The sequence below is a fragment of the Lissotriton vulgaris genome, chromosome 2_2 (genome assembly GCF_964263255.1).
Source record: "Lissotriton vulgaris chromosome 2_2, aLisVul1.2, whole genome shotgun sequence".
In the NCBI taxonomy this organism is placed as follows: Eukaryota; Metazoa; Chordata; class Amphibia; order Caudata; family Salamandridae; genus Lissotriton; species Lissotriton vulgaris.
In genome coordinates this window covers 86,696,000-86,708,896 of record NC_141688.1, presented here as the reverse complement: position 1 = coordinate 86,708,896, position 12,897 = coordinate 86,696,000, and the positions used below count along the sequence as shown (strand labels likewise).

General features: G+C 46.8%; 1 protein-coding gene across 3 annotated transcripts in view; it reads left to right on the top strand.

The window, feature by feature from the left end:
• LMAN1L (lectin, mannose binding 1 like) overlaps positions 1 to 12,897 on the top strand; it is a 403,151-nt gene that overhangs the window by 33,513 nt on the left and 356,741 nt on the right. For all 3 annotated transcript variants that reach the window (XR_015309176.1, XM_086959336.1, XM_086959337.1), the window contains 2 exons: positions 11,489 to 11,596; positions 11,686 to 11,747. Coding sequence is in view for 2 of the 3 variants with exons in the window: in XM_086959336.1 (XP_086815462.1) it covers positions 11,489 to 11,596; positions 11,686 to 11,747 (170 nt within the window). In the remaining variant the exon portion in view is untranslated. The remainder of the gene's footprint in view (positions 1 to 11,488; positions 11,597 to 11,685; positions 11,748 to 12,897) is intronic.

Here is a 12,897-nt window from a genome sequence, read left to right as displayed (position 1 = left end):
AATGGACTTCCTTAACCCTTTTTATTACTTCTCCCATTTTTCCTTGTGAATAATCCCCCTGGTATACTTTGCTCTGGCCCAGTTGGCGCCCCATTGTGATTACTGCTGTTATTGTGTTTTACCTTTGCAGGTTGGAGATAATACAAACTTATTCTTTTTCCAACCAGAAGCGGTGTCGTGCCTCTTTTGTCGTGTGCCTGGCGCGTCGTCTGTGGGTACTGCGTAAATGCATCACACATGTCCTCAGGAGTTTGGCCTGCCCGCTCTGCTCCATGCTACCCTCTGTAGAAGTGGCAACCCCATTTCTAACACATTTTCTACATCATAATAGTAATAATAATAATAATAAAAACATTTGTAAAGCGCCTGGTTACACTATAATCAGTGTGTCCCCGAGCTATGAATGTAGTCCAGAAGAAGGCAGATAATAAGGCATTCAGCGGAAAGTAGAGGTCAAAAGACACAGAATCAAATGTTATTCTTCTGGAAAAGGTGAGTCTTGAGTTTCAGACGGAACCTTGTTTCCGAAGGCTCTATCTGGAGTTCAATGGGTAGTTCTTTCCACTGTTTGCAGGCTAAGTATCTAAAGGAACGACCTCCCATTCGAGCTTCATGAATGCGAGGGACGTGGAATTGCACACTTCCAAGAGATCTCAAAATTCGCTGAGGACGGTAAATGGTCAGCATATGCAGGGCCCTTGCCCTGTGCAATACGGTGAGCCATACACATAGTTTTAAACCTAATACGTTCCCGTATGGGGAGCCAGTACAGGGTGGCTAAGGCTCGTTTCCCTGATGACTTCCTGGGCAGGTTAAGTACAAGTCTTGCGGCCGCATTTTGGACACATTGGAGTTGGTGCATCCCTTTCTTGTTAAGACCAATAAGCAAAAAATGTCAGGTGGGAGGTGACTATGGCGTGTATCAACGTTTTCCTTGCTTTAATGTGAAGAAGATCTAAGACTTTACGAAGAGTTTTCAGAATGCCATAGCATTTGCCTGTCATACTGCCAATGTGTTGTTCAAAGGAGAGATTGGTATCCAGGTATACACCTAAGTTCTTCACAAGGACAGAAGGAGTAGGTGTGGGACCTAGTTCTAGAGGCCACCAAGCCGACGACCAAATAGATGGTATATTACCGATCACTAACTACTCGGTTTTATTCCCATTAAGGCGGAGACAGTTATTATTCATCAAGCCAGCTAAATCAGTTAGACAGGCGGAGAAGTTGGCTGCCGCCTCAACCGGGCTCTGGGATAAAGTGACCACCAATTGTGTGTCGTCGGCTTAGGATACAATTTCCACACCATATAATTCCACAATCCTCGCAAGGGGTTCCATATAAAGGTTAAACAACGTAGGGCTCAGAATAGAGCCCTGTGGGACCCCCTGCCTTAAACACCGAGATGCTGATTTGAACGGGGGGCAGTAAACTTGGAAACTCCTATCCGCAAGAAATTAGCACAGCCAATTGTGGGCCGATCCAGCCACTCCAGCTTCACTGAGACGTGCTAGCAGCAATGAGTGCGAGACGGTGTCAAAAGCCGCACTCAGGTCTAGTAATACTAAGGCAGCTGTCTGTCTCTTCCACTTTTTGCCGGAGCATCTCTGTGGAGAAGAGAAGGGCGGTTTCCGTTGAATGCATTGTCCTAAAGCCGGATTGGGATGCGTGGAGAAGTTGGCCTTCTTTCATAAATTTCATTAGCTGGATATTAACTATTTTCTCCACTACTTTCATGCAGAAAGGAAGGAGCGAGATGGGGCGGAGTTTATCCAGTTGGGATATATTTACATTTACTTTCTTTTTTATAGGGATTACCTGAGCCATTTTCCAATCATCAGGCACATAACTTTCCTGAAAGGAGAGAGTGGCCATATGACCTATATGGTTTATCAGGAAATCTAACCGATTCCTAAAAATCTTGGGCGGAGCAGCATCGGTGGGAGATCCTGATTGAATGCCATGCGCAATTCTCAGCAATTCCAATCTCAGAGGAACCTCAAACTGATTCAAGTATTTGTCCATTGTATGCCTCGTACTACCGTCAAGGTCAAATATGTCCTTACCAGCCCCCGTCGGGAAGGACACGTATATCTTCTCCACCTTCTTCACGTAGTGGTCCGCAATAGACTCACAGATCTCTTCGGAAAAGGTGTCCTGGGCCACTATTCTATTGGGCAACGTTAGCTCCTTGTATATTGAGAAGAGTTCCTTAGAAGAATTTTCGGCTGACTCAATTCTCTCCTTTAAGAATTCTCTTTTCACTTTCCTTATCAGCCTATGATACTTCCTCATGCTGTTCTTATATTGCAGCTTATGGGTTGTACCATAGTCTTTGCGCCATGTGCATTCTAGATCTTTACAAACGGATTTGGCAGCTCTTAATTCCTCATTGAACCATGGAGCAGACTTAGTGCAACGTGCTGGGGCCCTGTTGGTCCATGGTGCCACTTTTTCTAATGCCTTAGTCATCCAATCTCCATATGCTTTCCAAGCCTCATTAAGTGTCCCACTTAACAGAGGATAGTCTTGCTTCAAGGCAAGCTCAAATGTTTCTTGGCTAAATTTCTTCCAATTCCTACGTTTGGGAAATGAGGGTCTCCTCAATGTTGCCTCTAACGACCTACTTAAGACCGAAAACGGGACAAGGCAGTGATCAGACCAGGGAACGCTGATAGGGCACTGTGCCTTCACTTCGTCCCAGTTAGCAAAGATAGGGTCAAGAAGATGGCCCGCTTGATCCGTGGGTGTCAGCGATAGGAGATCAAAATCAAAGACTTCATGGAGGCAATAACCCCTTGAGCCTCCTTGCAACTAGAATCCTCGAAATGTAGGTTCAGATAACCCAAAATTAAAACTCTGCTATATCGTAGAGCTGGTTGAGTCACCACCTCCAACAAGCTGTCCACAAATTGTGTGGATATCCCTGGAGGACGATAAATAAGATAGCCATTTACGGTGTAATTAGGGGAGACTTTAATAGAGAAGAAACCTGCTTCGCTATTAATGATATTCACTGGTTCTAGGGCGCATGTCAACTCCAGTTTATGCACCAGTGCTATTTCATCCCCTCGCTGGGCCCCCCGGTCAATTCTCAACAAGCCATATGCCAGCAGGAGGGCTTCCAAAATCTCCGGGGCGGACGCCTCATCAAGCCAGGTCTCCGTTAAAAATAGCACGTCCGGCTGGCAGTCCACTAGAAGATCATAGATTTCCAATCTATGCTTTTTAAGGGAGCGGCAATTCACCTGAATCATGCTTAATTTCTCCACCTCCCTTTCGTCACCCAAAAGAACTAAGGGGTCGTAAAGGCATACCTTACACTGACCAGGTATCATTTCTGGATGCATAATATGCCTGCAAGCTTCTTTAATAATAGGGCACCAGCGTATCAGCTGTTCTTGCGTATACTGAAGACTATTAGGTCCCACTGTTTTATTTTGAGCAGGGATTCTGTCCCCTGGCCGCGCCCGGCCGCGAACGGGCGCAGACGGGCTTGCCTTTGGGGCGCCTTCCCTCATTAAGTAAGGGGCAGGACAGCGAGACTAGAGTGCTAATCTGCTTCCTGCAGTGCCCGGAAGTGCTGGGCTCCTCACCTTCTGCAAACAAACGCACACAATGGACGCGGCGGACCGGGGCGGGCAACAAGAAGTATCAGGTAGGCAGAATGCACAAAAGAATGCTCACGAGGGCTACAAATGAAAAACAGTGATTGTTTAAAAAACACGTAAAATAGTACAGGATTTAGCGTTAGCTCCGGGAGCCTCACCTGCCAGACCCCTGATAACTGATTTCTCCAAATGGATGCGTCTGTCGCTGCAACAGACAGACCTGCATCCACCTGCATCATGAGCCACTAAGATATCTACCAGGTGGTTGAAGGTTGGACTCTGTTCTTGTCTCAATTTTCTGACTGCACACAGGCTTCTCAGTTCATGAAAAGTGAATGAGTCATACTTAGAAGGCACCCTCTGGGTTTCTTCTGGAATAGGTCCACTAGGGCCTGCTTCCAAGGACATTTTCTAGTGAGGTGTGGTGTGTGCACCTACCTACACTAAATGGTTTCCTACTAGAACCTCTCTAGGAGTTGTAGTCAGGGTGTGCTAGGCCTTTACCACCTACAACTGCTAAGTGCAGTAGAACTTGTGTATTATAAGAACTTGATTTATATGTACCTATAGGTACATTAATGTGATCTTTCAAATGATATCTCAAGATTATATGGTAAAACAACAGTAAGCTCTTATCCCATCCGCTGCACACCAATGTGAGAAGTTAGCCTGGAATATGAAGTCCACTAATTCTAGTGGGCATCTTGCACCAGTCTAATCAACCCTTATTGATGGTGGTTGTAAAGTCAACCTTATAGAAAACTATCCTAGTGGTATCATGGACCAGAAGTCAATAGGCTAAGACTTCAGAGAGCATGCGAAGCCAGTTGTTTTACCAAGTATAATCCCTTGAATACCAAATGAAAGGACACCACACAAGGTATATATCAAATATATATGTATTTATTCTATACACAACCCCTCTGCACTCTTTATGAGGTCAGAGGTAAAAGTACATCGCAAGTTACTCAATTAGCATACGATAAGTTGCACATATACAGTTATGCCCTAGGGGGCTCAGGAACCATATACTAAGAAAGTGGTATAAGAACCACGTGAGAGTTAGAAAGCAGGCCTAGGGCCTGTAGAATCACTGGGGCTACACTAAACAACCAAAGGTTCGGAAGTAGGAGGCCCACGGGAGACACGTGCAGTGTGTAAACACAGTCGCTAGTTACCATTGACGAATAATGGGAAACAAAGAAGTTACAAAGTTACTGTTTAAGGACACTTCCGGATGGACTAGGATGGAACCCTTTTAAACTAAGACACTTCGAGAGTCAAGACCCACGGGAGCACCGGAGTACTCGTGTTACCTCACCCAGGGAAGCCGGGTGCATAGGTGTCTTTTCGTGTCGGGTTTCGTCGTCGTTTACTTTGGAGATCTGCAAATAAGTGCTGCAGGCGACCAGAGGAAAAGTGTCCGGGTGGATCCAAGGGTGGATCGGTGATGTGAAGAACCTGAAAGCAGAGGGGACAGAGTCTGGGTCACTAGCCAGTGACCAGGAAGGAACCAGGCGATGTCGCGTGCTTGAAGGTGAAGAAGGTGAGTTTGTCTCTTCAGCCACGAGGTCCAGGAGGCATCGACGATGACCAGGTGCTGGATTCAAGCTGTCCCATAAAGGATCTTGTTGACTGCGGTGTCGGTATCCGGATTGGACCCAACAAGCCTTGGCAATCGCAACCCACACAGTATGTCAAGATTGGCTCTGTTGCAGACCAGCAAGGTCTGTGCCGCATCTCCTTTTTAGAGATGCTGGAGCAAGCTTGGAGCAACCAGGATCGCAAGTTAGATTCAAGATGGCATCTTCTTCAGGGGGCTCACTAGCCAACAGGCAAGGAAGTGGGAAGACGCATCAAGCACAAATGTAAAGGCAGGCCCACGGGAAACTCCCGGAGTGTGGGGGTCTGAGCTTCAGTTCAAATGATGCTCTGGGTTGGGGCTTCTCATACCCCAATGCACAACTTACTGTGGCTTCAGAAAAGGAGTGCAGGTAGCAAAATACAGTATGTCCAAGATGTCCGGTCCCACGTCTCTCGGGCACGCCACAGGTCTCAGCTTTGCTGTGAATGTGGGTCGGGGTCAGAGAAGTCTGGAAGTCTAGTTTTTGAGTCGCAGAGCCTTCGAGTTTCGGCGGGAGCCTTGAAACTGCAGACCTGCAAAGTTGCTGATGGTGCCTGTTTGAACAGGGTGGTCACTCCTTGACCGCAAGGGAGATGTCTTCCGTCTTCTAGTCAGAAAAGAATGTCGAAGGTCCAAGAGTTCTGTATCAAAGTTTCTCTCCAGGATAATCTAAAGCCCTGGGGACACAGCTCCTATACTTACACTAAAGATGGGGGATGGATTACCTGCCTAGGTCCCTCCTATGGGTGGACCTGAGAAGGGGGTGGTTACACCCCTTTCCCTTTGTCCAGTTTCGCGCCAGAGCTGGGGCTGAAGTGCCCCAGCAACTGGTTTGAACCAGGCTATGCATGGAGCACCTTGTGTGCCCCAGGCAGTGTCTAGATCATGGGTACTCACAAACATTCTATCGGGGGCAAAATTTACAGTGTGGTTTGTGTCCGAGGGCCGCACCGGTGGGGGTGAGGTCAGTGGGGGAGGGTGCGGGCTAGATCAACAAAAAGAACTATGACCATGAGGTTGATCACAGGTCCCTGCAGCGGAAGCCTTCGTCCACTGAGCCACGAGACCCGGCATACACACATCTCTCTCCCTCACTCACTCACTCACTCCCTCTCTCTCTCTCCCTCCCTCTCTCCCTCCCTCTCTCCCTCCCTCTCTCTCTCCCTCTCTCCCTCCCTATCTCGATCCCTCTCTCCCTCCCTCGCTCCCTGTCTTACTCACTCTCTCCCTCTCTCTTCCTCTCTCGCTCCCTCTCTCTCTCCCTCTCTCCCTCCCTCCCTCTCTCCCTCTCTCCCTCCCTCCCTCGCTCCCACCCTCCCTCGCTCCCTCCCTCTCTCTGTCTGTCTGTCTCTCTCACTCCCTCTCACTCCCTCTCTCACTCATTCCCTCACTCACTCACTCACTCACTCACTCACTCACTCACTCACTCACTCACTCACTCACTCTTCACTCACTCACTCCCTCGCCCTCCCTCCCTCTCTCCCTCCCTCTCTCGCTCCCTGTTTCGCTCCCTCTCTTGCTCCCTCTCTCCCTCTCTCTCCCTCCCTCGCTCCCTCTCTCTCTCCCTCGCTCGCACCGTCCCTCGCTCCCTCCTTGTCTGTCTCTCTCACTCCCTCTGTCTCTCACTCCCTCTGTCTCTCACTCCCTCTCTCTCACTCCCTCTGTCTCTCACTCCTCTCTCTCTCCCTCCCTCCCTCACTCCCTCTCTCCCTCACTCCCTCTCTCTCTCCCTCCCTCACTCCCTCTCTCCCTCCCTCACTCCCTCTCTCTCACTCCCTCCCTTGTTCCCTCTCTCCCTCCCTCGCTCCCTCCCTCGCTCCTTCCCTCTCCCTCCCTCTGTCCGTCTCTCTCACTCCCTCTCTCTCTCATTCCCTCCCTCTCATTCCCTCCCTCTCTCACTCCCTCTCTCTCACTCCCTCCCTCTCACTTCCTCTCTCTCACTTCCTCTCTCTCACTCCCTCCCTCTCTCTCTCACTCCTCGCACTCCTCTCTCTCTCTCACTCTCTCACTCCCTCTCTCTCTCTCTCCCTCTCTCCCTCACTCCCTCTCTCTCTCCCTCCCTCCTCTCTCCCTCGCTCCCTCTCTCCCTCTCTCACTCCATCTCTCACTCCCTCTCTCCCTCGCTCTCTCTCTCCCTCGCTCTCTCACCCCTCTCTCCCTCTCTCCCTCCCTCTCTCCCTCTCTCTCCCTCTCCCCCTCCCTCACTCCCTCGCTCCCTCTCTCCCTCGCTCCCTCTCTCCAACCCTCCCTCTGTCTCCTTCCCTCTGTCTGTCTCTCTGTCTCCTTCCCTCTGTCTGTCTCTCTCTCACTCCCTCCCACACTCCCCCTCTCTCACTCCCTCTCTCACTCACCCCCCTCACTCTCCCCCTCTCTCACTCCCCCGTCCCACTCCCCGTCTCCCTCCCTCTCTACCTCGCTCTCCCCCTCCCTCACTCCCTCTCTCCCTCCCTCTCTGAGACAGCTTCCAGACGCACACACACACACACACACACACAGCCGCACCCAAGCACTTCACAGGTCATTAAAGGCCATTTGCATGATAATGAGGCTTTGTTGTATTTCACCTCATCTTAGGCCCTTGCAGCTCCACTCTGGCTATGCAAGAATCGCCCGGCCCCCACAGAGCAGCAGAGACTCTCAGAGTCGCACTGCAGCAGACACTCTTTAAAAAAAAAAATACATGGGTACGATGTTTGCAAGGTCCCCGGGCCACCAAGGAAGGCTTGCCGGGCCGTCACCGGCCCGCGGGCCGTACTATGAGTACCCATGGTCTAGATGCATTCACTGAATGCAGCCCTCCCTGCCCCAATACACAAAACCCCTGACTGGGGAGGTGCTGGCACCTCCCTGGACAGGAAACCTATTGTCTAGGCCGCCCTTGCTGGAGTTTCCCTCAGCAACAAGAGGTCAGACTCGTGTCTGTGGCAGCAGCATCCATTTTGTGATGCTGAGGCTCTGTTTAACTTTAACCGGGTAAAGCAGTAACATACATGTTTTTTCCCTCTAGAAGGGTGGAATGCTACCCCCGCCACCAGAATTGGCGGGGGTAGTATTCCAAAGTGTTTGACACCCTACACGACATGTTTTGATAAAGCCAAACCAACGTTAGCATTAACCTCGAGGATTATAATGCACTTAGGAGTATATGGTTTGGCTATATCATAGAACAGCTATAAGGAGATGGTTCCAAAAGCTGCAGAGGGGCTCAGCTCATGCCAGAGCACCCTCTCACATAAAACCAAGCACTCTGCCTCCAGGATTGTCGAAGCCTACCATAGGAGTGACTTATAGGTGCATATGTGTCTATATATAAGGTAGATATAGGTATACTATATCTAAGTAAGGGGTGAACAGACCTGTGGTGTCAGTTTGGAGGGCCAGCCAGGGGTGGCATAATACATGCTGCAGCCCCTGGTAGGCCTGGGATGCACCTATGCCCTGGGTACCTATGGTACACTATTCAGGGGCTCACAAGGGTGACCCAGTAACCAATCTGGTATGTACCTAAAGTACATGGAGTCCATTTTATAGAGAAAGCAGATAGACTGGGGCCCTGAATAGCAGGGTCCCAGGCCAACTAAGTCGAAAACCAGCAAAACACCAGGAAAAAAGTTGGGGTAACCATATAGTCAGATTCCACCTTCCTACAGAAGATAACGTTCTGCGAACTCTATATTTATTCTATACTCTTAGAACTCACCACATCCAACACAACCGTCTCAACTCACAATCGTCATCCACAGTGTTATCAATGATTTAATTTCAGATGTCATTTGGGATGTTTCAATGCAGTCATTGAATATGTTATGAGTGATGTAATGTGCAAGGGCTGAAGCAGTGCACAGCAAGGACAAAAGCTATAGTTACTCTAGGGCACGAGTTAAAGTTACTTAAGATAAAAATAACTTGTGAATTTCTGTGGTTTTGTTACCTTAAAACAGTATGTTGTAAATTACATTTTCACTCAACTATAATGTCCCTTTAACCTTTTTTTCCAGTGAATTTCTAAGGTTTTTTAAAATGGTAATATAAGGTTTTATTGCAGTTCCTAATTATAACGTCGTTTTTGAATGAATTTCTAATTTCTAACATAAAGTAAGATGTTCATAGCCATGTGCAGCATGGGGTTAGGCCGCTGCCAGGCTGTGCACCAAGCCCCTCAACAGGAGCACAGCCCCCATTTTTTCGTGTGGGGGGGGGGGGGGATCCTGTGGATCTTCTGATTCACCACAACACCCAACATGTGATCTCATGCGCTTTGCTCTGGATTGTGTGTGTTTGGTCGTATCCCCAGAGGTGTCACATTGGGTGTTCCGGTCCATCTGCAGATCGCCAGAACCCCCAAAAAAAATTTGACCTGAAGGTAGTCACAAGGCCCAGGGCATCAGGCCCAGCCAGGCCCTTTATATCTTATTTTCTTTTTCCTTTTTTAGGACTCGGGACTGAGTCCCCAAGTCCTAAGATGGCAGCCATAACTTTTTTTCAGGTTGCAACCATCCAATCACAATGCATGGTTGAGCACACCAATGAGTTGCAGAACCTCTACAGTGTGAAATATACAAACATTGTAAGCCTTAATTTCTCAAAAGCTACTGAATGAATTTACACCAAATCATAAAAAGGTGGCTTTTTGGACCAAGATCTGGAGTTCTGCCTAATTTGGTTTAAATTGTTTCAGCCTGTAGTTGCATATAAATTTCCTATGGAAAAAGTAATGGGGAAAATGCATTTTGACCCCCCACCCCCTTTTTCTCGACCTAATGTGATGGATCACCCCTAAACTTTCTAGGATGAACATTTCTATTTTGAAAGGTTTGGTCAAGATTTGTCAAACGTTGCCAAAGTTATTAGTAAAACAAAAAACACTTTTTTTACGGAAACACAAGGCTGACTATAACTACCCATTGGTGACTGCCACTGGATTATGTGTGTGCGTACGTATATATATATATAGATATATATATATATAATTATTTTTGTATGTTAAACTATGTTCATTTAATTCAACATTAATCACTATGGGGTGTTAATTTAAGTCCCTGCCCCAATTATTTTCTATGGGAGGGTGCTGAAGTATTAGTGATTAGCTATGTGTGATGCTGGATTATTGCAGGTCTAGGCTGGAATATATTTACTACTATTCCGGGGCCTTTATGGCTTTTGAAATGTTATAAGTGCAGTTTGTGAATAGGAATAGGCTTCCTCGTTTGTGGGTGGATGTGTGTCCCTCCCTAAAGCTCTCCTTAACCATCCCAAACCCTCTTTACTCCTTTCTAAATCCCTCCTATTTATTAGTATTTGTCATTATCAAGGACTTCCACCTGACTCTCCCACATTTACTACACAATTGTATACACAATTGTATAGAAATCTCTGCAGTTGGGGCGGAGATCTCCCCACATAAAAGATAGGAGTGACGGAGACCGAAACCTCTGCATGTAGATTTGTGAATTACATGAGCAGCACTTGTAAACGTACTGCAAAATGCAATTTGCGAATAGGCCCCTGTAGTTTTGGAGCTGTTACACTGTATAATATAGTCTTTGATACTGTACATTGCAGTATGTAATGGTGCACAGTCTGACATTGGGAAAAAAATGGTGGTACATAGTGTTGGACATGACCCAATTTAATGACAACTGTGACATTATGTAGTGTGTGGCTGTGACCATGTTTAGGCAGTGGTTTATTTACAGAAAAAGTGGGCCTTCAAAATAGAAACTGTGATCCCCCAACTGGAGGCTGTAACGTTGTACTGTGCAGCTTGTAACAAAAAACAGAGGCTGTGATGCTGTATTATGGGGTTTGTGATACTACAGTGCACTGTAGGCTGTTACTGTATAGTGTAGTTTGTAGCACTATAGTGGAGGCTTTCATACTGCATAAAGGGATTTGTGATACTGCAATGGAGACATTAGTAAAGTAAGATAAACACAATGACATTGAAAAGGAGGCTATGATGCTATATTCAAGACATCACTGTCTTATGGAGTCTGTGACTTATGTCTAGACATGGTATATTGAAGGATCTGACCGAGTGTAATGGAATCTGCAAGACTGTATGTGTGCAACACTATTGAACAATGCATGGTGGTGGCAGTTTATGCTGCAGTGGAAGCTGTGACATTCTCCAGTGGAGTTTATGACATAAAATGTGTCAATGGGTGTCTGTGACAATGTAAAATGCACACTGTATAGTTGAACTTACGATACTGTCAGAGGTCGCTTCACCTCCTCACTTGTTCTCTTGCAGGCAGTGTGGTACACCAAGGAGCGTGGTCAGACCGGCTCTGTATATGGTGCCTCGGATCTTTGGGACGGCGTTGGCATCTTCTTCGACACCTTCGATAACGATGACAGAGTAAGTCGCTTTAAACCTTGGACCACTTCTTGTGCTCTGTCCAAGGGATCTGTATACTGTACATCTAACCATCTTCTCCTTACTTGCAGAAGAACAACCCTATCATCCTGGTAGTGGGGAACAATGGCAAACTCGTCTACGACCACCCCAAGTACGTGCAAGGTAGCGGGTGGAGAGTATGGACGGACAGAGATTGTGCTGTACCTTTGGGGTGTGCTGGTGTAGATCAAGAGTTGTTTCCCAGTGCAGCAAAAGTACTTTAGTGGAGGCAGGGGTGATGTCAATAATTGTCATGTCTAACGTTTTGCTATTTCGCTACTTGCCTGCTGGCACCATTTGCTACTTGTAGGATTAACCTGGTGCCTTCCACTGGTTACGCCCCATGGGGCTGCCTAGTATTGCCTGTGCCTAGAATCAGTCACTTGCTTTCATGGCAGAATTCTGCTCTACCATTCTGATTTCAATTATAAGGCAATTATGATTTGATTACACCATGTTAGTCACTACAACAATGATAGGATGTATCCACATTTTGTAGCCACCTTTTCAATAGATTTTGTCTGTGGATCACACGTCTTTAGTTTATTTATTGATTAACATGTTCTATCTACAAGCATTGAGATAGTTATTTATGTTTCAATCAATGGATATGAACACATGTCAGAGCAAGGATTTTTAAAATTTTATATAAGATTATTATTCTGATGATGATATACGTCCCTCTTTAATACTAAAGGCAATTCACTTTTTCTCTTTGAACTCCTATCCCATATAGTGATGCATTCTACTATCCATTTTACACCTTTTAATGTGTCAATAACTTGGAACTTTTCTCTCCTCCAACCCATTTGTCAGCTCTACCAGACAATAATATGATGCTTTTAATCTTGATATTCTACATTACTCTATTGTATGGTCTCCACTCCCAGCAGCTTTACTCTTTTGGCTGTTGTTATCCTTTCTGTGAGTTCACCTTCTCTGATCATTCTCCAAAACTAATACTTATCTGCTTTGGCTTCCTAAAAGGTTCACATGCATTATATGTTCATCAAAAAATGGAGGGATGAGGAAAAGTTGTGTCCGTTTCTTTCCCCGGATATTAGATGCAGTTAATCAGAAAAAATGGACACTTGTTACACCTTCTAACCTTCGGTTTAAAGGATGAAGAGTACCCTCAAAAACTCAATGCAAATCGAAGGTGCGGTATATATGGTTCATCCGCCCCGCATTGTAGTTGTGGCAGTTATCATCGGGTTTTCTTCTGTTTTGTCAACTGCCAGCCTCACCCGAGGCACCTCTGG